This window comes from Pseudorca crassidens, chromosome 15, assembly GCF_039906515.1.
Source record: "Pseudorca crassidens isolate mPseCra1 chromosome 15, mPseCra1.hap1, whole genome shotgun sequence".
NCBI classification, from domain to species: Eukaryota; Metazoa; Chordata; class Mammalia; order Artiodactyla; family Delphinidae; genus Pseudorca; species Pseudorca crassidens.
In genome coordinates, this window is record NC_090310.1 from 87,641,166 (window position 1) to 87,664,484 (window position 23,319).

The following is a 23,319-nucleotide window of genomic DNA, read 5'->3' on the forward strand; positions in this document are numbered from 1 at the left end:
AGTTTGTGGAATGAATGAGTGAAACGTCACCTCCGCAGACAGGCTCCTTGTCCCCCCCGCTGACGAGCCAGGCCACCCGCCTCCTGGTCCCCCCCACAGTCCTCAGCCCCCGCGGGAATGGCCCTGCTGATGCGCCAGCCCGTTGTCCAGCAGACAGCCCGGCACACAGTAGGTGCTCAATAAACAGCAGCTGCTGACGTGGGCGGCGCCTGCAGAGGTGGCTGCTTCTGCCTTGGGGCTCAGCTTGTCTCTGCTCCCAGCGGTCGGATCCAAGGAGAAAGACCCCCTTGGTGTGTTTGTTTGCTGCTGGACATGGGCCCAATAGACTCCGTGTCTTTCTCTCCTCCTCCATCCCTGCGCAGTAGCTCGGGAAGCGGCAGTTTGCAGAGATTGAAGGCAAAATTTCTTGAAAGGCTGCACTTTTATCTTCCAATTTGTAGCCATTTAGCAGGGCCGGGCCGAGGGGCAGCGAGGGCTCTGGCTGTGCAGGCCGCACGGAGGTGCCCACCGCTGCAGAGAATGGGTTCTTTGTCCTTCCCCAGACAGCTCTGGGCTGCGGGACGGACACCCACCCTCTGGGGGCCGGGCAAGTCTGCAGGGCTGGAGGGAAGGCCAATGGCTAGCCCGCCAGCCTCACCACGGGCCCCAGAGCTGCGAGGGCTTCCCCAAGCTCTGAACCCACAAACAGTGGGCGACCTCCCTGTCACCGCCTTCCCCGGCTGCTCCCAGCGCCCTGAGGGGACCTAAGGCTCGCCCCTCCCTTGGGCCACTGAAGAGGGGGTCCAAGAAGAACGTCCTGCCTTGAGCAGAGGGGGCCCTTCCGGTGGAGGGAAAGTGCAGAGGGGAAGGAGTTCCAGCTGGGATTCTGGAGGAAGACTTCTGGGTGCTTGGGAAAACAAAGTGCAGGTGCAGCTGAGGGGTGAGAAAATGTCTGGAAGAGGAAGGTTTGTGGGTTTCAAATGTTGCTGTGAAGAGCTTCGCCCCCTGCAGTGGTGAGACTCAGAGCTGGCGGGCACCTCACTGCTGGAGATGGGACCCATGGCACCCAGCTGTAAGGGAGGGACGTGAGGCAGCCAAAGGTCTCTCTACCTTAGGAAGAAAGGACTGTGGACGCTGGGCCAGCACGGTGGGGAGGGTACGAGAGTCTGTGTCCGTGAGGTCAGGGGAGGGAGGGCCCTCATGGCTGGAAAGAAGGGGAGGCTTCCTGGAGGAGGAGACATCCGACCCACCCAAGTGTCTATTGCCCCAAAGTTGGGCTGGTCTTGCCCCCTTTCTGAGTGGACTCTGGCACCTGGGGTGAGGGCCAGTGTCTTCCCCCTCCGTGGAGCCCACTGGGCCCAGGATCACCCAGCATCATCCTGTCAGGTCCTTCTCCCCGTACCCATCCATCACCCTCAGTCCCGCCTCCAGGCCTTTGCCCAGGAAGCCCCTCCCCTCCCTTGGCCCAGCCCCTCAAGCTCAGCTCCAGTCCCCACACCCCTGGAATCTCCCCAGGGGGAAGATCATGGCTGAGAGCGGTGAGAACTCCTGTCCTGGGGGCAGGCAGGCTGCAGCAGGTGAGGGCTGTGCCGCGTGTTTTCAAGACTGGAGTGGGGAGCGGGCGGGGCACTGCCGGGGCACACGTCGCTTGTTAGGATTAAAGCCTGGTATGACCGCCGGGTTCGTCCGCTTGAAAAGGACACTGAGGCCGGGGGAGGGGCAGGCCTGTGCCTCATGCCCACCTGGGTGCTCTTGTGCCCCCCTGGGTCCCCGACTGGAGTACAGGGGCTCAGCCACCCCCCACAAAGTCCTCAGGAATCAGCACCAATAAAAAAAAATACACTTTACTGTGGACTTTGGGGTCTGCAGGGGCAGTGCAGCAGGTACGCGGGGAACGGAGCATGCAGAGTGCCAACCAGGTGCACGGGATATGGTGAAGCGGCCCCTCTGCTGGGCACCCAGCCCCTGGTCTCCTCCGACTGCCCCTGGGAGCCCCAGGACGCTCAGGGCGCTGCTGGGTCCCCGTCAATCCCAGAAAACTCTGGTTGAGTAGATGGAGAAGGAAGGGCAGCCCGCTGGACGAGCAGGCGTCCGGGGCTTTGGCCGCTCGCAGAGCCGCCAGTCGGGGCCCAACACCGCGAGCTGGGGGGCGGGGTGGGCAGAAGCCGCTGGCGCAGCTCAGCCGGAAGCGGCAGCACAAGGAAGGAGGGCGTGGGAGCCCACACTCCAGCCCTGAGCTCCTCCGCAGTTTTGTCTCTCTTCATTAAACATCCAAGGAACAGCGAGTTCACGGATGTGTTTTCTTCTTCTCCGCCTTCCTGAAACACCCAGAATGGAGAAGCGGAGACCTGCGGCGAGGTTTCTGGGGAGTACCCGGCACTTGGGGAGCAGAGAAAGTTGGAGGGAAGAGGGATGAAGGAGCCAGGTCCCAGGCTAGAGCAGGGGACAGACAGCAGCAAAGCCAGTGGCCGGGGCTTGTCTGGGACGGGGCAGGTGTGCAGGGGTGTGCAGACGCGTGCACGTGCAGGGGCAGCGCACCGGCTCTGGAGGCCTGGAGCGCACGCCAGGCACTTGCTTTGGGAAGACACCAAGCAGTAATTGTGTGAAGCGTGGACACGACCGGCCATCCCACTGTCCTTGGGGGTGGCAGACTGGCTGGGACCCCTGGGTTGTCCCTCCCGGGCTAGAGCGGGATTTGGGTGGCCACATTCCGGTTTGGGCAGCAGGGGTCTGTCCAGCCGCCCACCAGGCTGCATCAACTACCAGCGGACGCGCTGAGAGGCTGCCATGGCATTTAGGGTGGGCCGAAGACAAGCCAGGGCTCGTGCCTGCGGGGCAGCCGGGTGGAGGGTGGCGAGGCCCGGCTGTCCGTGAACCCAGGGCCTCGAGGGTGGTGGCAGTGGAGGGCTCTGCCCCTGCATCCCAGGTGCCTGTGGAGGCCGGCTCACTTCCAGCAGTGCTCCAGGGAGCTGGGGGGCTGCACCTTGAGCTTCTGTGGGCAGAGCAGCTTGGTAAAGGCCCGGCGGAAGCTGTAGTGGCACAGCGGGTAGAGGACAGGGTTGACGGCCGAGTTGGCCCACAGCAGCCAGAAGGACATCTCGTACCAGTAGTCGGGGACGCAGGGGCCGTGGCAGGCGGCCCGGGTGATCATGAGGAGTGTGTACGGGGCCCAGCAGAGCCCAAAGGTGCTCACGATGACGGCCAGCGACTTGGCCACCTTCTTGTCCCGCGAGAGCCGGAAGCGCTGGGCGATGCTCTGGGACACCATCTTCGTGCGCTTCTCCAAGGACGCCGAGGACACGGATGGCTTGGAGCCCCGCTTGAGTGAGCGCGGCCGCTCGGCGCCCCTCGAGGAGCTGCCAGAGCTGGAGGTGGGCGAGGCCGCGGCACCTCCCCCTCTGCTGCCCCCGAGGGCCGCATCCCCAGCCTCGGCCCCAGTGCCTGGGGCTGCCTCGCCGCCCCCCACCCCGCACCTGTGCAGCGGCACGGCCTCCCCACACCCCTTTTGCCAGCAATCCCAGCAGCTGGGCGCGGCCGGCGGCGGGGAGGGCTGGGCCTCGGGGGGAAGCTCCGAGGCCGCCGCCTCGCGTGCCCCGTCCAGCCGGACACGGGTGCGTCTCTGAATGTTCAGGTAGATGCTGAGGTTGAAGAAGGTGACGCTGAGGAAGGGCGTGAAGAACTCGAGGGTGGAGGCCGTGATGAGGAAGTACCAGTTGTAGAAGAACTCGGCGTAGCAGTGGCCCTCAGGGATGGAGCTGCCCCCCGACAGGTACTCCCAGCTGAGGATGGCGGGTCCGTAGAGCAGGAAGGCCAGCACCCACACCAGCACCATCTTCCTCACTGCCCGCCATGTGTCGCCCTGCTGGGCCCGGTAGGAGACCTGCGGTGGGACACGCTGGGTCAGGAGGCAAGGGGACTGAGCCCAGGTCGGCCGCTGCCGCTCGCAGCTCCCAGCAGCCTCTGGGCCTCTGTGCACGCCTTCCCCGGCAGTGATGCTTTTCCCTTTTCCTCCCCTCGCCCCATGAATCCCGGGCAGGCTGAGGCCCTGTCACACTCTCCTATGGCCTCAGAACCTCCCCCAGAATCCTAACTTTGTGCCGGGCTGCCTGTCTGCCATCGCCCCATCAGCTGTGCGCTCCCCCGGGGGCCCACGTCACTGTCCGATCTACTGAGTACCTGCCGTGTGCCAGTCTCTCTGCTTGGCACCTTTCGATACCATCTTATTTAATCTTCACAACTGCTCCAGCATGATCCCCACTTTCATGATGGCTCAGGCAGGGCAGGAAAGAACACAGGTGGGTCGGCTCAAGGTGCAGAGCTGGCTCAAAACCCATGCACTCTGTCCCACTGCCTCCCTGGACTAGGACACATGTGGTCCCCAGCGGAGGGCCCCGGGGTGCCTGATGGAGCCTCAGGGAGAAAATGAGATTGCACTGGAGTGACCTCTGCTTCTGTGCCGCCAGCCCGGTGCCCACAGGACACCGACGTGGGAAGTCCAGGCAGCCCAGGGCCCCTAACTCATGGTGGCCACCACGCCCAGGGAAGCTCGTGGAGCCTGTCTTCCCGAGACATGCACACCTGTGGGGAGGTACCACCAAGGGCCCCTGGCCCAGATCCTCCCTTAGTTCCAGGGACTTTGGACCTGCTCCAGGGTGGAGGCTGAAGGGACCCCCTTCCTTCGGGTCCACACTGTGCCTTCTGCCTGAACCAGGACCAGTCCTACTGGCAGCACATGGCTACCGAGTGGGCGGCTGGCCATAGAGTGCCCGATGTGTCAGGTGTGAGGCCAGTGGGGATCAAGCCCAGCCAGCACTGCCCACTCAGAAGTGGCCGTACCCCCTGCCGGGTGCGTCTCCTGGCCTCTCCCAACCACCCCTCCCCCTAGGGGTGAACATGGGCACCCACGTCCCAGACTCACGGCTCGGGTGACCGACAGGAAGCGGTCATAGCTGATGAGCACGATATTGAAGACAGAAGAGGTGCAGAGCAGGTAGTCCACCACCAGCCACAGCTTGCAGAGGCCCCGGCCAAAGGGCCAGCGGCCAGTCAGCACGTAGGGCACGTACAGTGGGATGCAGAATGCCCCTGTGGGAGAGGAGGGCCGTGGTGGGCCGTGGCTGCGCGGGGGTCAGACCCCACCCCCAGCCGAGAGACAGGCAGGACCTAGGGTCACTCGGTGGCCCTTCTGGGACCAGCGATCCTCCCTCCGCCTCATTCATAGGCACACTCTTCGCACTGCACCTGGCCTTCAACCCTTGCCCGGCCCCTAGTCCCACTGGGTCCCCTGGACTTGGGGGCAGGAGGAAGATCCAGGTGTGGGGACCGCTGGGAGCGACGAGCCCCAGAGCCTTGGTCTGGTCATCCCTGGACTTCTGCCCAGCCCTCCCAGTGCCCAGAGGAAGAAAGAACATTTCCTCCCTCTCTGGCCCCGCTGGATCCCAAGCTCCCATTCTGGCTCTTCCTCATCAGCTCAGAAACCGAGAAAGCCTTTCTCCGGACTCAAAGGGCACTTGACTGCTGCCACGCGGGCGCCCACCGCCAACCCCGCTCTGAGCGTCTGGCAGACGCCTGTCTCAGCCCCAACAGGTGTCTGGTGCTCCGGCCCCCTCCTTGCGCCCCGCCCCACAGCCTGCAGCAGTGCACAGACATGTGAGAGCGCACTCCTCAGAGCCTCTCCCCCCAACCCCGCCCGCCTTCCCCATGGCCTCCTCCCCCAACGTGGCTCTAAAAGTCTCCCCTCCATGTCCCCTTCCCCAAACCTCCCCCCCAGCGCCCTCCCCGTGTCCTGAGTCCTCTGCAGCCTTTGTTTAGCCACGGCGCAAGAGCCCCCGCTGCACCGCGGCCGCAGCGCCTTGCGCCTGGCCGAGCGCCCGCTGGCTAGGACCCCTTCCCCGGGGACATCCTTCCCCAGCCCGAGTCCCGCGGCCGGGGAAGCAAGGAACTTCGCCTGCGCACACCTCCCCACGAGTCCCGGATGCCCCCTCCCCAGGCCGGACCCCTTAGCGGGGCGTGTCCCCGAGGCAAAGGCACCCTAGGTCCGCGTTCCAATCCCCGCTGGCCCGACCCGGCAGGGCGCCCCTGGGCTCGGGCGGGGGCTGGGGGCTTTACCCACGAGGAAGTCGGAGATGGCGAGGTTGAGCAGAAAGAAGTTGTTCTGCGTGCGGAGGCTCGAATCGGCCACGAAGGCGAGCATGACCAGCGCGTTGCCCAGCACCGTGGCCACGATGAGCAGCGCCATGAGCGCCGCCAGCACCGCGGTCCAGGCGGCGGAGAAGCCGCGCGCTCCGCCCGCCGCCGCCGCCGCCGCCTCGCCTGCCAGCGCCCCCGACGCGTTCAGCGGTCCGTCGGGCGGGGAGCGCTCCATGGCCCCGCCGGCTCACGCGGCGCCGGGGCGCAGGGCAGGGCGCGGATCGTCGGCCGGGCAGCCGGGAGGGATCCCGGCCCGGGAGCCTGGTCTTTGCGGGCTTTCGGCCCGACCGGGCTCCCCGGGGGGTACCCGGCGCATGGTCCGCGGGCGCCGAGACCGCGGCCGGGGAGGGCGGCGCCGAGGGGGCCCGGCCCGGAATCTGAGCCGAATCGGGCCAGCGGCACGACCGCTGCAGCACTAGCGGACCCGGAGCGGAGCTGGAGCCCGAGCCGCTGGCGGAGCGTCCGTGCGCCCCGAGTGCCGAGAGCAGCAGAGTGAGCCCCGGGCCCAGCCCGCTGCCCCACGCGCCCCGCTCAGCGCCCCCGCCATTGGCTGCCGCCCTCGCCCCGCCCCCGCCCCGCCCGGCGCCGGCAGCACCACGGACAGCGCCGCGTGCCCGCCGGGCAGCTGGAGCCCCGGCCCGAGTGTGCACGGCGGCTGGCGGGGAGCCCGGCACGGCGGGCGCCGGAGCTGGGGGCTCGCCTGCGTTCAACCTGCGCTCGCACACAGGAGCCAGCCTCTGGACCGCGCGGCCTGCCCCGTGCCCTCGTCCCCGGTGACCCCTGGCCGGCCCTCGTCGGAAGCCGGGGCGCCTGTGGGGATCTGGAGTGCGGTTGAGGGGAAACACCTGCGCCCGCGTTCGGGGGAACTTGCCCCACGGGACCCCTCCTCGTTTCACGCTTCGGGCAAGCAGTTCTCGGAGAAAGGAACCTCCCGAGGAGAAAGGATAGGAGAGGTCTCCGATAGCCGTGCCCGAGCCAGGGGTTCGCTCCGCACCCCCGTATGCGTGGGACTCGACTCTGAATCTGAGTCTCCCCGTGGGCAGGACCCAACGCAGCGTCCAGGGTGACCTGCAAGGCGCAGACAGATGTGGAGTTACATAAGGGAAAATGGGGAACCAGCGGACCCAGCTGGGAGGGGAGCGTGCCCACCCTGGGCTCAGGCGGCCCTAGTTTGAAGGGAGAGCGACCATCTGCTCAGAACCCAGCCACGGGTCCCCCCCGGTGGACAGCGCAGTGGGGCGGTCAGTGCTTCAGGGACCGACGAGCCCACTGCGCTCGGGGCGCAGCCGGGGCGGCGCGCTGCGTTAGCGCCTGCGGGAGGCTTTGGGGGGAGGAGAGGCGGCGGGAGGGAGCGCCCCCTCCGCCCAGGCACAAGCGCTCAGATAGCCTGGGTCAAGGACGAGACACACACAGCGAGACAGACAGACACGCCCACATGCAGACACACAGACTCCCACAGACCAGGGAAACAGTCGCCCAGCGTCAGGCTGGGGACCCACGAACGGCAGTTTGACGCGCACACATCAGACCCAGACAGCGAGGGAACAGCGCCTGAGGGAGAGGGAAGCAGCGGCGCTGCTCTGTCGCCAGCAGCGCACATCTGCCGAAGCCTCAAAGAGGAGAGAAAAGTGCGCGTCTGCGTGCGGGGGTGGGGGCTGCAGGGGGACCCCAGGCGCTGGCACACCGGCACCCGCAATTCCAGCAGCTTCCTGATCACGCTGGGACCCACCTCTCCCCCTAGCCCCGAGGTGCTTTAGAAACTTCGGGGAGTGAGGGAGGGGTGCTGGGTTCCCCTACCCCGTCCTCAGGGCTGATTGCAGGGAGGAGACCCCAGCCCCTCACCCCAGCCCCAGGGGATCCACGGTTCTATGGCTTCTCGCGGCTTGCGCTGGGGGAGAGGTGTGGGGCTCCAGCTCCCCCTCCCAGAAGCCCTCTCTGAGTCGCTGGCTGTACCCCTTCCACCAGCAAGCCCTGCTCCTCGTGCAGGCTCCCCCAGCTCCCCAACTTGCATGGTGGGCAGGGCTGTGCCAGGACCAGGCACCAGTTGGTGGTTAGACAAGCCAAGGTGGAGAGCTGCTGGAGTCCAGCATGGTGCCGCTGGGCCCCATCGCGCTCGCCAGCAGCTCCCTGCCGCCTGGACCCCGCCAGAGCCTGCTCCTCCACAGGCACCCCAAGGCCGGCTCTGGCCAGTGAGTGCTTCAAGGGCGCACCCCCACCCTATCCCAGGCCTCCAGAGATGGAGTTGGATGGGGAGTGGGGGGGCGCCTGGCTCTCTCCTCACTGGCTGGGAGCCCCCTCCCATCCTCAGTTCCGGTCCAGGGTAGAGGGAAGTCTGAGCAGAGGGCAGCCCCTTTAAAGTCTCAGTCAAGCTGGGGCCCGGTTGTCCTTGTGGCCTTTAGTGTTCGCGAGCTTTCCTTGGCAGTCTCTCACCCCACAGCAGCTAGAGCCGGGGATGCAGGGGATGGACTCAGTTCAGACCCTGGCACTTGGGTGACTTGGGAGAGTTACCAAATTTCTCTGAGTGTGGGGACCTTCCTCTTGAAATGGAGGCCATCAGGAGGAGAACCACAGCTGGCCCAGAGGTTTGAGGATGGCCATGGCCACGGGTGGCGAGCGCCCCCTGTTGGCACTTAACACCCATGACCTCATCAGCCCCCACCCCCACCCCGAATTCAGCATACAATGTGGGTAGGACCAGCAGCCTGCACAGAGCCCAGAAAGCTACCTGCCCAAGGTCACACGAGGCCAGAGGCCCCTCTCTTGATGGTTACACTCCTGGCGAAGCCCTGAGATCAAGGCCCCTGACCTTGCAAATATACTAACTCTTGGGGCTTTGACCTTGTCGGGACAGGAGCCTAGAGTCCTCTGGGCTGGGCCCAACTTGACTAAGGCAGTTTGGGGGAATGAGGCAGGTCCCCACGTGACTGTCCACAGGGCATCTTGCCCTGAGGTCTCTGTCTCAAGGAGTGGGTATTCAGGCCCCAGGATGGCAGGGAACGCCCCAAGACCCTAGGAAAGGCTGGCTGAGCATTGGGGTACATGGGCCCCTATTCTCAGCTCACCTGGACACCCCCAAAGAGCGTGGCCTGGGGGCCGAGTTTCTCCATTTGTCAAAACAGCCAGCATTTGGGGTTCAAAATGTCCAGTCCCAGATCACGTAAGCCCTAGATTAGTGAAAACACCCCTCGCACAGGAAATAGCTCACCCACTGATTGATCAGTTGATTCGTTCATTCAGCCCCTAAGATCTGCAGGGGTGACAGCTGAGGAGGGCTGTAGGCTGGAGAGTGGAGGGGCCCCGAGACCCGCTGCAGCGGCGGGACCTCACCCACCTCCCTCCTGCCGCATGGAGCAGAGAACCTGCAGCACAGACGTGTGCTGCTCAGAGGCCCCTCCACAGGGAACTTGCTGGCAGGAGGGCCGGTGACCGCCCCAGCTGAGAGCAGCCTCTTCCCGGGCATCTGGTCGGCCGCTGTCGTGTGGGACTCCTCTGTGTGCAGCGTCTGCTCTGGGGCCCCCGTGGGGGGCTGAGACTTTCCCGGGGGGCTCCCCCTTCCTACCTACCTTCTCCCTGCGCACATGTCAGGCCCACACTGCGGGCTGAACGCTCGTCACCTGCTCCCTTTGTCTTTCACAGATGTCCCCACCAACCTCTCGACCTTGGACCCTGTCTCCGCGTCTGCTCCCTGGGGGACCCAAGTTGACACAGGCTGCGTTCCGGTTCTGGAAGGATGGCCAGGGAGTCGAGCCAAGAGCTCCAGGAGGCAGCCAGGTGGAGATCTGGAGGGAGCAGCGTTCCAGGCAGAGGGGACCGCGGGAGCAAAGGACAAGGTGGGTGGGAGCGCGCGCGTGCGTCTGTGGCGGCCGTGGGGGCGGGGCGCGGGGAGGGCAGATGTGATGCCTCACGCCCTGTGCAGACGCTGAGGGAGGCCCGGGAGGGTTTTGAGACACAGTGAGACAGGCCTCCCTGCTTCAGGGCAGAACAATCTCCAGCAGGGCGAGGGCAGAGCCGAGAGGCCAGTGGGGAGGCTGATGCTAGGCTCCAGGCGAGGACGACGGTGGCAGTGGGGGAGGGGAGACCCGGGCAGATTCTGGGTCGAAGCCGACAGGAGCTGTGTGAGAGAAAGACGACGGGATCAGGGCTGACTCCAGGGTTTTGGCTCAAATGCCTCGAGGGTGGCATTGACACGAATGAGCTGGGGGTCTGTGGGAGGAGCAGGTTGGGGGACAAGGGGGTGCTCAGATTTGAGCATGTTGAGATAGATGATATGGCCCATTGGACCTCCTGGGGTAGAGGTCATCAGGCCCCCAGGCCCAGCCCTGGCGCTGGAGTCCGAGGCCTGGCCCAGGAGCAGCCCGCTCACCTCTTCTGGGTCTGGGGCCAGAGGGGCCCTGGGCTGGGGAGACGCAGCTGTGCATGCCAGCGTCTGAGCAGCAGGACGCTGTCCTGGTCGCCCGTGGTCATGGTCACGGTCATGGGGCAGCGGGCTCCGCCTCCAGCTGCCCCACTGAGCTGGGAAACCTCTCCTTCATCGGAGCGCCTGCCCTGCACTTGCGCCCATGGAGCCCTACCCTGCTGCACGGGACGCGGCCCCCTAATGAGAAATAACGAGGGGAGTGGAGTGGAGCCGCTGTGGCCCTCTGCCCGGCGACTCTCCTGCTCTTATGGCCAAGGCACACTTGCTGGAGCGCTTGCCAGCGTTCTGGCTCTGGTGCCGTGACACCTCTTTAGAGGAACCTCTGTTTGCCTTCTCCCTTTCTGCAAGAGCTCACTGGAATATGGGAATATGCAGGTTTTTCTTTTTTTGTTCCTTGTCCTTTTTTTTCTTTTCCTGGTGACATTCTGAGCCAGCTCCAGGTGCACTCTGATGAGCTCAGGGCCCGGGTGTGATCAGCATGTCTCCCAAGGTCACCGCTTTGGAATAAAAGCTGAGTCTGACTTCCCTGCCTTTAGAGACAAGGCTGAATTGGGCCCATGGCCCAGGTGGCAGGAAGGAGAGAGAGGACAGGAGAACCAGGGATGCAGTTGCTGTGGTCTGGCCTCAAATGACGAAAACCAACTCAAAAAAGCCTAAGGAAAGGAATGTTTATTGTTGCCCATGGCTGAAAAGTCCAGGAGGTGGGCTTCGGACACAGCTGCATCCAGGAACTCAAAGAACAGCTTCTCTTTCCACCTGTCTTTTCCCTGCGTCACCTCATTCCCAGAAGGGAGTGTCCTTGAAGCTCCAGGCTGATCTCCTATGCTCTTGTCCACTCCCCAGGAGGAAGACAGGGCTACCAACAGCACCCAGAATTAGCCCCCTTGGCCTGGCTTGGACAGTCATGGTGGCCAGCTGGGGCAGCTTTGCTTGAGCTTACAGCAATATGGTCAATGTCACTTGAACCCCAACCTGGGCAGTCGTCCCCTGTGGGTCCCGTGTGCCTGTGCCACTTCCCCTGGCAGTGCCTTTCTTTGTTGGCAGTGTCCAGGGAGCCCCTGCCTGGTCCTGGGGGGACAGCGGGCCTGGGCACTGAGAGCTCGGTTGGAGGTCCCCAAGATGAAGCTCACGGGTTGGGGGCAGGCGGGGCAGTGGGACTGGGGACTGCGGAGACAGCCTTCTTCCTGGGCATCTGTGTCTTCTGCTTCCTGGCTGCTGTGAGCACAGGGCCCAGCGTGAGAATGAGGGCGAGAGGGTGAGGGACGAGGGGCAGGTCTCCACACACCAGACACATCCGACCACAGAGCCTGGGCCGGAAGGTTCTGGAGTCCTCCCCAGCGGCGACCCGCAAGAAGGAAGCTGGCAGCCCTCCCTCCCGGCCTGCGCCCCCCCTCTCCTGGAGCCAGTGCTGCCAGCTTAGAGGCAAGGTCACCCCCATCCCACAGCCTGCGTCAGTGGCCCCCAGAAAAAAGAGCTCTGGGGCCTTGGTGTCCACGCGGGGGGAGCGGAGAGACTCAGGTGCAGGGACTCAGAGGCTGGAGAGAGCACAGTTTGGAGAGCTGATGGGAGGGGGACTTGACCCTGGGTCTGAATTTCCTCACCTATTGCCCTTTCCTCCTAAGGATGACGCCAGTGGTGATATTAACCACGAGAAAAGGGGCTCTCGGGAGGGGCTCTCTGCAGGAGGTCTGATCTAAGGGCGTGGGAACAGCTGCCGGGGAGGCGCAGGGGCAACTGGGGTGGGGGCCAGAGGTAATAAACGCTCTTCTCTAAGGAAAGAGGCACCCTCACCCCCAGAAGCTCCCTCTGCATGACTCAGGTGTGGTTCTGGATGTGCCCCCTTCCCAGGTTGGCAGTTAAGTATCGATATTTGCCGAATGAATGAATGAAACTGCTTGCGTCTCTGCAGGTTCTCTCCATGCACTAAGAATGCATAAGCCAGGCTTCCCTTGCGGTCCAGTGGTTAGGACTCCACGCTTCCACTACAGGGGGCGCGGATTCGACCCCTGGTCAGGGAACTAAGATCCCTCATGCTGCGTGGTGCGGCTCCCCACCCAGAAAAAAAACATAAGCCATGGAGAAGCAGGAAAGAAGGGTGAAGGTGGACCTTCGTCCAGGGTGCCTTCTCCAGAGCCCTGGGTGGGTCTAGGTGTCAGAAGGGCCCTCAAATCCAGCTATGGGGGGCTGGCCCCAGCCTGGGAACCTCCCTTGCATCCCCAAGAGTGTTTGGTGGGGCTTCTCGTGGCTGTGACCCAGCTGTGCCATGTGTCAGCAGGGCTGGGGACCTGAGCCAAGCTCAGACCGTGAGTCCCGGCCAGGACTCTCCGGGGCCTGTGGACTAGACCCTGATCAGACCCTGGGTAGTAAGCATCAAACCCTCGGGGTGGTCGAGCCTGGCCATGGGTGGAGACAGGCTGCTCTGATGAGGGCCCAGCCTTGGGGCTCGTGGAAGTGGGTGAGGGGGGGAGCGTGGACCCGCGTGTGTAAGCAGAGGAAGGGATGGTGCCCAGCTCTGCCCAGCCCGGGCCCAGGGTCCTCGTCTGTGCTGCAGCTGCCCCCGCCCCCGGAGCTTCCTGCCATGGACTCGGCCCCTCAGCCTTTGCTGCAGGGTGACGGGTGGGGACTGAGCCATGCCTTTGGCTGGCTGCCATCCGCCAGCCCTTGGAGGCCCCGCCCCCCAGAGCCTGTCCGTGCTCTGCGCCCTGTGCCCAGCAGCGCCAGTGTCACAGCAGGTCAGAGCCCTTGTACTTCTGCCCTGTCTCGCCCTCCCTCAGGCCTCCTGCCCCCTGCTGGGCCCCTCTCGCGGTGGACAGGTCAGGTGGCCCTGGTGACAGTGCTGACGAGGCAGACGGGACCTGGTGACCCCAGTCCATTGTTCAGACCCCAGGCCTGGGGTTGAGGCTGGGCGGGTGGGGATGGGGGCAGCACGCTCCCTACACGGGCCAGAGATGCCCTCCCCGTGGTTGGAGCAGCTGAGGCCACAGTGCGGGTAGGGTCGTCCGTCTGGGACAGGGGACAGGGGGACCGCTGGGCTGGGCATGCTGGCGGCCACCCTGGGGCTCTGACTCCTGTGCACGAGCTTCCTGTCTGGCTGCTGCCCTGCTCTGCTCGGGGGGTGAGGCTGAGAGGCCGACAGCCCCCTCCCCAGACCCCATCAGGGTCCCCAAGGCCCCGTGCCGGCCCTGGAACCACAGCCCACCTCCCTCTCTTCCCAGCAAACACACCCCTGCCCCACGCCGCCCTCCCCTGCCAGCCCTTAGGGGTACTCCAGGTCTCCTGACCTGGCCTGTGCTGTTCTGTGCTGGGGTCCAGAGAGCGCGTGTGCATGTGTGTGCACGCATGTGCAGGTGTGTGTGCCATGCACGCACAGTACCAGCCCTGGGCAAACACGCAGGGCCCTCACCCTGCATGGGGCCCTGACCCCCTGCTTCGGGGGGTCGGAAGGAGGGGCGCACTCTGGGAGCTGCCTCCTGCGGGAGAGGCCAGGCCCCAGGGTTGCACCTCTGTTTACTCCCCGAGTCCCCCGGGACTCAGGCGGCTCCTTGGGGGGCCTGTGTCTGTCAGGAAAATAACGAAAGAGCTGACCGTCTCCGTGCTGGGGCACAGGGTCCTGTTAATGAAGACGTCCCCCGAGTTCTCGAGGAGGAAGGAGGGGGCCTGGGGCAACTCCCAAGGTGTGTCTGTGTGCACGTGTGTCTGCGTGTGCCGTTAAGTACATATGTGTATGCCTGTGTGCACATATGTGCATGTGTCTCTGTACATGTGTGTCTCTTGTGTTTCTTAGTGTGTCTATGTATGTGGGCCTGGCTGTGAGTCTTCGTGTGGGTGTGGGTGTGACCGAGTGCGCGTGTGCGTACACGTGTGTCTGTGGGTGTGCTTCTGACCTGAGCCAGGGGTAGGGCTCCTGAAGGAAGCTAGGAAGCTGGCACTCGTCCTCCTTCCCACCATGTAGGGACAGGTCAGGTCACAGAAATGTCCCCTCCCTCCGCGGGTGGCCCTGACTGCAGGACCAGGTCCTGGGCCAGGGCTGGGGTCAAGGGATTGCTCTAGAGCAGCCCCCCCGCCCCCGGGCCGGGCACAGATCTCAGTCACTCGGCCGCACAGGCACACACAACTGGAATCACAGCACGGAAACAAGTGCACAGCCCCCAGGCCCGGGGGCGGGGGCGCGGCTGCGGGGCATCGGGCTGGGGTCCCGGAGGAGCACCTCCTGGGTCTTGCCCCGGGGACTGGGGGAGCTTTGTTTGGGAAGCCGTTTGCTTTTCTTAGGACACGCTGGCCAGGTGGTTGTGCTGGAAGACTGGCCTAGGGCCACAAGCAGAAAGTGGCAGTGCTGGGCTGTGACTAGGAACATGAAGTCCCTGCCCCCGGTCCCTGACCAGAGCCCTGCCTTCTGCAGGGGCACAGCGGGGCCGCCTGGGTTCTCCCATGGCCCTGGGTGTTGGTCACCCCAGTGAGACCCCTGCCCACTTCCCCATGTCCCTGCCAGACCTCTGTTTGGGTTCACCTTTTCCTGGCATTGCGTAATCCTCTCACATTTTCTCAATTTGCTCAGCTGATTCATGCAGAGCTGGAAAGGTCACGTAACAAGTACCGAAGTTCACTGGAAGGTTCTTCAGTAGGAAGCCCTGATGGACAGAGAAGGGCCCAGAGGCCTGTCCTGATAGGTAGCCGTCCTCCCCACACGTGGAGAAGGGGGCATGGAGATCTTGGCTCACCAGGGCATGCGTCTGACGGTTCACTGGTGGTGCACCTCCTTCAGGCATGGCTGGATCCAGGAGCCTGACTGCTCCTGTCAGAGCCTGTCTCCCAGCCCTGCTCTCCTCTCAGGCAGCCACTCCCCTTGGTGTGGCCCCTCCAGGCTGACAGCTGACAGCTCACAGCCCTGACAACAGATGCAGGGGCCCAAGCCCATTGCCTGACTGCTTATCTCAAAGTTGAGGCCGTGATGTCCCAGGTTCCAGTCACGTGCGTGCCAGAGGTGGGGTCAGCCTGTGAGTGGGGGTCCCCACAGGAGGATTTGGGGCTGTTCCTACAAGACAGGGGTGGATGCTGTGCAGAGCAAGTGGATGCTTGTCACGGGGGGCCACGCCCGCGCCCTCCAAGGGCCCCACCACTGGGGAACCTGAGGCTCAGAGAGATGCTCTGTTAGCAAGTGGCAGAGCCTGGACTTGAGTGGGGCTGCAGGTTCCTCCCCCCCCATCCCACCCCCACCCACCTCCTGCTGGCCTCCAGGGGCGTTCACTGAGCACCTACTACGTGCTGATCGGCTAGGAGCCCAGAAGGCATGTCGTTCCTGAAGCCGGTGAGTGGGTGGAAGTGCCGGGCCAGCTCTGTCTCCAGCGGTGCCTCGGAGAGGACCAGCCCTGAGGGCCCGAGCCCCGGGCCGTGGGACTCCTGGGCAGACTGCCTTCCCTCGGTGGGGGCAGGGCTGTCCAAGTGCCCAGCACAAGGCCTCTTATCAGCCCCTTTGCCTCTTGCCCAGAAAAAACCTGGCCCATTGGCCCAGTCTTCCCCCTACCTGGAGGGGACGGAGCCATCCGGCCGGCTGTATGCATAGTCCGCGGCCCCGGAAGCGGAGAGGCAGCACCCCGTGGGCCCCGATTCCTGTGCTGACCCTTCCTCAGATGGCTACAGAATTGTGGGTCCCAGTGCAAGACAAAAATGTGGGCCCCTCCTCAGAAATTAAGAATTTCAAGATGGCAACAGCTGAGCAGTAAACCGAGCATGGAGCCCCACGCGACTGCAGGCTGCACTCCTATCCCTGCCACTGTGGTCCCCTCTCACTCCCCAAGTGGGAGCCTCCAGGGCAGACCCCCCAACCCCGCTGTGACTGCCTGGCACAGATTGCTAGCTGCCCCCTCCTCTCCCCTTCCCTGCCTTCCTCTCCGGGGATGGGATGGGGGGAGCACGCCTATCCTCCAAAAGACCCCAAATGCCAGGCTCTCTCTTATGCAAGGCCCCCCACCCCCCTCCGCGGGAGCCAGCTCGCTTCTGCCCAGAATGGAGGTGAGGCCGCTGCCGCCAGCCCCTCCCCGCTGGCCCAGACCGCTCCCAGGAAGAGAAATGAATCACACTGCTTTGGGCCACCCCCATCCCTGCTCCCTGGGCATGTTTCAGCTTTGCCCCTTCCCACCCCCACGCCTGGCAGCTCCCCTGGCCAGGCCGGCAGCTCCGACAAGTTAAATTTAGCGCGGCCCGAGCTGTCTTCCTCCCGTTCCCACCTGCCCCACTGGTCCCCTGCGCACAGATGCGCCCACACCCCTCCGCTGCACGTGAGCCCCTGGGAAGGGTGGGGAGAGAAGGACCTGCCTGCTTGGGGGTCCCCTGTGGCCTCCTGGACCCATATGCCTGCTTATGACAGCACCTGGAACCCAGCGCAGGGCCAGCAGTGCAGCAGGTGCTCGGCACTCAGGGCAGAGCCAGGAGGAGAGAAACCAAGCCTTCTGTCCAGGGACAGCGCTGAGGCTCCCGGCCTGGTACCACACTGGGCACACAGTAGGCACACAGGCTGGGAGCTGAGAGTTCTGCTCTGCGTCTGGCACTGCCCACGCCTCACCGGGTGTCTGCATCTCTGGGCCTGCCAGAGGACGCTGGGGGAGGCCTGGGGGCCACAGTCAGGCCTAGCCACACATAATCTTCTTCCCTGGCCCCTCTGTTTTATTCAGGCTGGAAATGCACTCAGCTAAAATGCTACTGTTCCACTGAGAGTGGCATGGGATAAAGTTTTGGCTAGTGAGATGTGAGCAGAGTGTCTGGTATATCTTCAGGGACAGATTCTCAAAGGGAGATGATTCACCTGGTGGAGCAGCACCTCCCAGCACCTCTGCTCTTGTTCTTTCCCTTACTCCTTCTTCCTGGTCAAATATGCATGTGATGGCTGGAGCACCAGCAGCCATCTTGGGTTGTGAGGTGACACTGAGGATGGACGCTAGTATTAGAAGAGTGATACAATAAGGTAGGAGCTGGGTACCCTGCCAACCCTGGACAGCCGGGGCTTGTGCCACGTGAGAAAGAAGGACATTTCTGTTTTGCTGACGCCTTTGTTATTCTGGGTTTTTTCATGCATGCAGCTCTAACTAATCCTAAAAAGCAGGAAGCTAAGTGGGCCCAAATGTCCCCCAGGCAAGGTAGGAGGCCAATTCAGAGTCATACAAGACATTCCATAGGGAAAAGAAAAAGTTGTCCAGTTCCAATAAATCCTGGGTCTGCAGCAGGCCCTTCTATGTCTTGGAGGATCCCACATATACCAGAGTGGGAAGGGCCCTGAGAAGGGGGACACTTGTTGGCTTTGTTTAAACAGCATTCCCAAACCTGTTTGCCTGTGGAAGCCTTTCCTCTAGAAACACCTGATAGCAGCCAGAAAGGCCTTGGGATTCCACGGTACCTCATTTGGGAGAGTCTTCAGAGGGTGATTAGGGCATTTAGCTGAGACGATACACCTAAAGGTACTCAGCCCAGGGCTGGGCACACAGTAAGTGCTCAATAAATGCTAGGGCTGCTACTGAAGCTAGAAGCGGGGCCCATGTCAGTCAACTCTGAGCATGGAAGCCACCCCCCCCCACAGCCCCTCATTCCTGCCTGTTCCAGGGCTGCAGCCCCCACCCCGCTCTTTCTCTCCGCTTCCGTGGGTCAGCTGGCTCCTGCGGTCCCTTCGCGGGGCAGAGTGGCCTCCTGCAGAGGCTATAGGGGGCTGGGGGCAGCGCGCTGCTGAGCTGGTGGGCTCCACCCGGGAAGCGCTGGTTTGCAAAGCTGCAGCAGTGAGGAAGGCGCGGGGTAAGAAGTTTGTAAGAGGAATACATTTTTTTTCTTTTGGCAGAATTTAACGGGTGCAGATTGCTCAGGTCCCAAAGCCACGGGGAAAAAAAAAGAAAAAGCCCTTTGCCGCTGCTATTGATAACTTGTCTCTCTCACGTGGTGGGTTCAAAACTAAAAATACTCTTCTCCGACGGCAGGGAAGCTGCGCGCTGTCACGTTGCAGAGGAGACTTGAAAGCTGTGTGGGGAAGGCTCAGCTTGGGCCACGTGAGGGCCGGGGCCCCACCTCAGTGGCCAGCCACCCTCTGCCCGCCCAGGTTGCATCCAGATAGAAGATTCCCCAGCATTCCACAGAAGGGAGCAGGGAAATGTCCTCTCCATGGACCAGGGAGGCGGCAGGGAGAGGAGTGAGCCTCGGGCCGGGCCTCCCCAGGGGCAAAGGCCAGGTCAGCAACACCGGGTACCCGGCATCCTTGGATGCCCAGCTCTGCTGCAACTCTGGCCGCACACTGAGATACAGAGACCCATCCAGGCTCAGAAACCTGCTGGGGAAGGAGGCGTGAAGCCGGGGGAAGACCAGTAGGCCGAGGGCAGGGCTGGTACCACACCGCTGGCCCGCTCCGCAGGGTGACCCTGGGCCAGCCCCTCTGTTCTCTGAGCCTCAGTTTCACCACTGAAGGGGGAGCAATAGTTTCTGCTGTGCCTTCTGATGTGATGGAAGGAAGGAGGGAGGCGCACGTGAATGTGCCTCCTGAGGGCAAAGTGAGGGTACGTGCTCCCGCGCGGCTGGGGCCTCCAGAGCCCAGGACTCCCGGCCTCGCGCCACAGGCTCAGCCGCTGCCCAGGGGGCTTGTGGGCCATGCTGTCACCTGATTCTGATTCAGAAGGAGTTGGGACAGGGAGGCTCAAGTCATCCTTGCCTGGGGTGGAGGGAAGGTCACAGGCAGACGTGACTGCCAGGTTGGCCTGATCTGGGAGCAGTTCTGGTGAGACCAGTCACCCCAAAAGTTATCTACTAGCCCAGCACTTCTCAAACTCTGAGAGTACACACACGGATGGATCCCTGGGGTCCTGAATAGACTCTGGGGCCAAGCCAGGCCCGAGTTCTCAGGATGGAGGGGGACACTACGATGACCCGCCCCCTCCCGACCACGGGGCAGGGATCAGCTGATATCGTGGCCATGAGCCGCACATCCCCCTCCACTGGTCCCAGGAACACCTGGGCACCTATTTCAGATGCAGATCCTGGTCCGGGAGATATGGGCAGGGCTCTGCCTTTCTGACAAGCTCCTGGGCTGTGCCAGGCTGCTGGGTGGCAGGAACGCACTGGGTCTGGGCCACTTCCTCATTGCAGGTCCTGGGTGAGTTACTTCCCCTGCTGAGGCTCAGTTTGCTCATCTGTACAGTGGGAATGATGATACAGAGTGTTTATCTGATTGGCGGTTGTAAACGTGAAACTGGATGAGGCATGCAAATCATGGGGCACTGGCTAACGTCAGCTGTCGTCACCATCGTCACCATTATTGCCTGGTCCCAAACCCTCTTTGTCTGCTTTTCTGCTCCCATCTTTCATCCCATTCCTGGAGAATTTTGCTGGACTTGGCCGCCTGACCTAGTGAAGGTCATGAAAAATGCTCCTGATTGGTCCCAAGGCACCCTCCTTCCAGCCTCTAACTGAAGGACGATTCCTGCCCAGTTCACAGGGACCAGGAAAGAGGAAGCAACAGCTGGCCCTTGGAGCCCAGTTTATTGCATCTGGTTAAAGGGGACGAGCCGACATCCCAGCCACGGGACCCATCTGGGATCAGAGCCCACTCCTACCCCTCAGGCCAGGGCAGAGATGGCGGTGCTCAGCCCTCAGTGATCCGTGGGCAGGTGGGAGGCCCATTCATCCCACCTCTCCTCTGGCCTGAGCTCTCTGATTCTGCACTCACCCCTGGAGTTCATGGCCAAGAGCTGGGCTGGTGCATGGGGCTCAGAGTCCTAAGAGGCTTGTCAGAGTGAGGGACCTGCGCTGGACTCAGGCCAGGCGCACGAGGGAAGCTGTGGAGCATCTCCGTGGCAACCGGCCTTGTCCTTGTCCTGGCTTGGGAGACTGCACGCTGCACCCTTCCCTCTCCAGCCGGCGTCAGTTTTTTCACAGGTAACCATGGCAATGCCTTTGTTTCCGAGGCCTGGCCCCGCCTCCCTCCCGGCTTTTCTCTCCAACAGTGGCTGGGAGAGCTCCTTCTCAGTCCCTGCACGTCTCCGGGCTCCCGCTGACAGTGGGCCCACCAGTGAGCTGGGGCCAGACCCTGGCATGGGGATGACTGGCTTTCTGGGCCCAGAAATGCAGCCTGGGCCGCAGCCCTGCCGCACGTGCTTCTGCCCCGCTGTTTACAGGAGGCAGCTTCATCTGCACGGGGGCTGCAGAGGCAGCCGCAGTCCAGCACCCCGCGCCCCCGCTGGCAATGAGGAAATGTTCTGAGGAGGGAGTGCAGAGGCCAACTGGGGCTAGCTTTGTGGAAGACGCGGTGAAGGGCAGGAACCTCAGAAAGCGCTACGTGATCAGGGGTGGTCTATCGGCACTCTTGTGGCTCCAGGGTCCCAGCGATTCTTTGGTACCACCTCCAACTGGCTTAAGCAGAAAGGAAAACGTGGCCACTCACATTACTGAAAAGTCTAGGATAGAGCTTGCTGAGGGTGCAGCTGGTTCCAGGAGACCCAGGGGTATTTGCTCTTGCTTTCCTCTGGGTTGGTTTCATTCCCAGGTGCCCCCTCCCCTAGTGGAGACATGGTGCCCATCAGTAGCCCCAGACTTATCGATGCATCTTTCTGTCACCTAGCCCAGCTCTGTGGAGGTCTGTGACCTCAGTTTTCCCTCTGGCCTGAGCTCTCTGACCCCCAGCAAAAGTCCCAGGACTGACCTTCACTGGCCAGGACAGGGTCACCTGCTCACCCCTGATCCAGTCGCTGTGACTCTCAGCAGCCAGCCTGATCCATGTTACTCCACCCACCCCAAACCAGACCCAAGATTTAGATGGGATTGGGTGGGAGAAACCTGGTTTCCAAAGGAAAACCTTGGTACTCATAGGCTCAAAGAGGTTAGTTTACTTGCCCACGGCCATACAGCTGGTAAGGATGCAAGCTCGGGTCTGACTCCAGAGCTTCTGGGCTTAACCATGGCGTCACTACGGGTCAGTAAGAGCCCCCAAAGGTTTTAAACAAGGGAGTGAACGGTCAGGGATGCAGCCGGAGGGTACACTGGCGCCGGGTTTTGGTGAGTGGTGAAAGGCATGGCACGGAGGGTGGACGGTGGGAAGCCCTGAAAGATGCTTGAGCTGAGGAAGGCAGCTTTAGGAGGGTGACTCCCGCCTCCGCCCGTCCCCGGGGGTTGGGAGCGCCAGGCGCGGAGGACTCAGCGCGCCATGTACCCGCGCCCCGGCCACCCGACTCGCTGTTTGTAAACTCAGCTCATCCAGCCACGCCCCTTCCTCCCACCCGCCCGCCCCTTTCGGGTCAATATCTGCATATCCCCGCCTCCCCCTGCCTTGATTGGTTACCCGAGTCGTCATTCCTCCGCGTGGGCCGGACTCCCATGGGGCGGGGGGCGGGGCCGATCAGGCGGTGCTATTAGTATACTCCCGCCTCCCGGCTCGGCCCTCGGGCCGGGCGCTGATTGGGCGGGCGGCTGCCGACGCGACGGCGCCGGACGCAGTGAGTGGCGGGCGCCGGCTGTCAGTCGACTGGGCAGCCGGCCGCACTTCCGCCTTGGTGTCAGTGGGTCGCGGGCCTGCGGGGCGGGGGCGGGGCGGGCAGCGGAGCTCGGTCGGCGCTGGAAGGATCGCGGTCCAGGTGAGTGACCCGGCCGGGACCCCGACCCCGAGTTGCCTGGGAACGGCGCCCAGCATCGGGCGGGCGGGCCTGGGCTGCGGGCGGCGGGGAGGCCGGGCCGGGACGCGTGGAGCCGGAGCCCCGTGACCCCCGCGCGCCGGCCAGGCCCCGACCCCGGCCCGGCCGGCCCCCCGCCGCCCGCCCGCCCGCCCGCCCGCCGGCCGCGTCCCGGCCCGGAGGAAACTTGGGAGGAAAGTTAGCTGCCGGCGGCGGGGGCGGCGGGCCTGGATACCGGGCGGCCGCCCAGACCCCGCGTCGCCGGGCAACTGCGGCCCCGGGCCGCACTGCCGGACACCGCACCCGGAAGTCGGCTGGAGAGCTGGCCCGGGCGCCCCTCTCAGCGGCAGGGATGAGTCGGGGGCCGCGCTGGGCAGGGGCGCTGGGACCCCCGACTTCCCCTTGTGTCTAAGGTAGCCGGCGCCCGCGGTCAACCAGTCAGGAAGGGTCCAGGGTGAAGAGTCAGTGTCCGCGCTCGCGGGGCAGCCCTCCCTCCGCTCCCCTGCCCGGGCGACCACCTGTGGGTTTGTCTCGACCCTGCAGGGTGTTGTGCTCGTGTCCACCCCTTCCACTGCTCTTCGTTTTGTTTTTGTCAACCTCAGCAGACGGTACCTGCTGTGGAGAGCTCTTTACCTCACACATATGTTAGATCAATTAGATTTGTAATCTGATTTTAAAAGCTTCCTTCTGTTTCCAGTTACATTCCAGAAATCAGCAGAATAAATCTTGAGACTTTATAAGCCCAGAACAAGACTGTTGGGTAATCACCAATCAGTGTTCCCGGGTTTTTCTGGGAGAAGCAACCAGGTGGTGTTACGATGTCCCTGGCCCTCTTGAGTGTGAGGGTCACCTCCCCGGAAGCTGTGTTCCTGTCCCTGGGGTTTTTATACTGACGGGTCAGTCTGGGACAAGCTTTTGCACTAGTCCCTTTTCTGGGGCTGCCCGTGCACATCTGGAGACGTGGTCTCACTCGGTTCAGTTCAACAGACATTTCTGGGATGCCCGCTACATGCTTGGCTGCAAGCTGCGGGACCTCTCCATCCACTGGAGCTGGAGAGAAGAGGTGTCGTGGGACCCCCGTCCTTGTGGCTCCTTGCCCTGGTGGCA

General features: G+C 63.3%; 2 protein-coding genes across 8 annotated transcripts in view; one reads left to right on the forward strand and one right to left on the reverse strand.

Annotated features, from left to right (window-relative positions):
• Positions 1–2,026: 2,026 nt before the first annotated feature.
• Positions 2,027–6,676, reverse strand: HRH3 (histamine receptor H3). Of its 2 annotated transcripts, XM_067708640.1 has the most exons (4): positions 6,088–6,676; positions 4,898–5,064; positions 3,084–3,859; positions 2,027–2,971 (listed from the first exon to the last, which is right to left on the reverse strand). In XM_067708640.1, coding segments are annotated over exons 1-4 (1,200 nt in total). In that variant the 5' UTR covers positions 6,344–6,676; the 3' UTR covers positions 2,027–2,970. The 2 variants fall into 2 exon arrangements, with proteins under 2 accessions (XP_067564741.1, XP_067564740.1); XM_067708639.1 differs by having other exon boundaries at positions 2,027–3,859.
• Positions 6,677–22,069: 15,393 nt separating this feature from the next.
• The window catches only part of OSBPL2 (oxysterol binding protein like 2), a 46,981-nt gene continuing 45,731 nt past the window's right edge, over positions 22,070–23,319 (forward strand). For all 6 annotated transcript variants that reach the window (XM_067708667.1, XM_067708665.1, XM_067708666.1 and 3 more), the window contains exon 1: positions 22,070–22,176. The gene's annotated coding sequence lies outside the window, so the exon portion shown is untranslated. The remainder of the gene's footprint in view (positions 22,177–23,319) is intronic.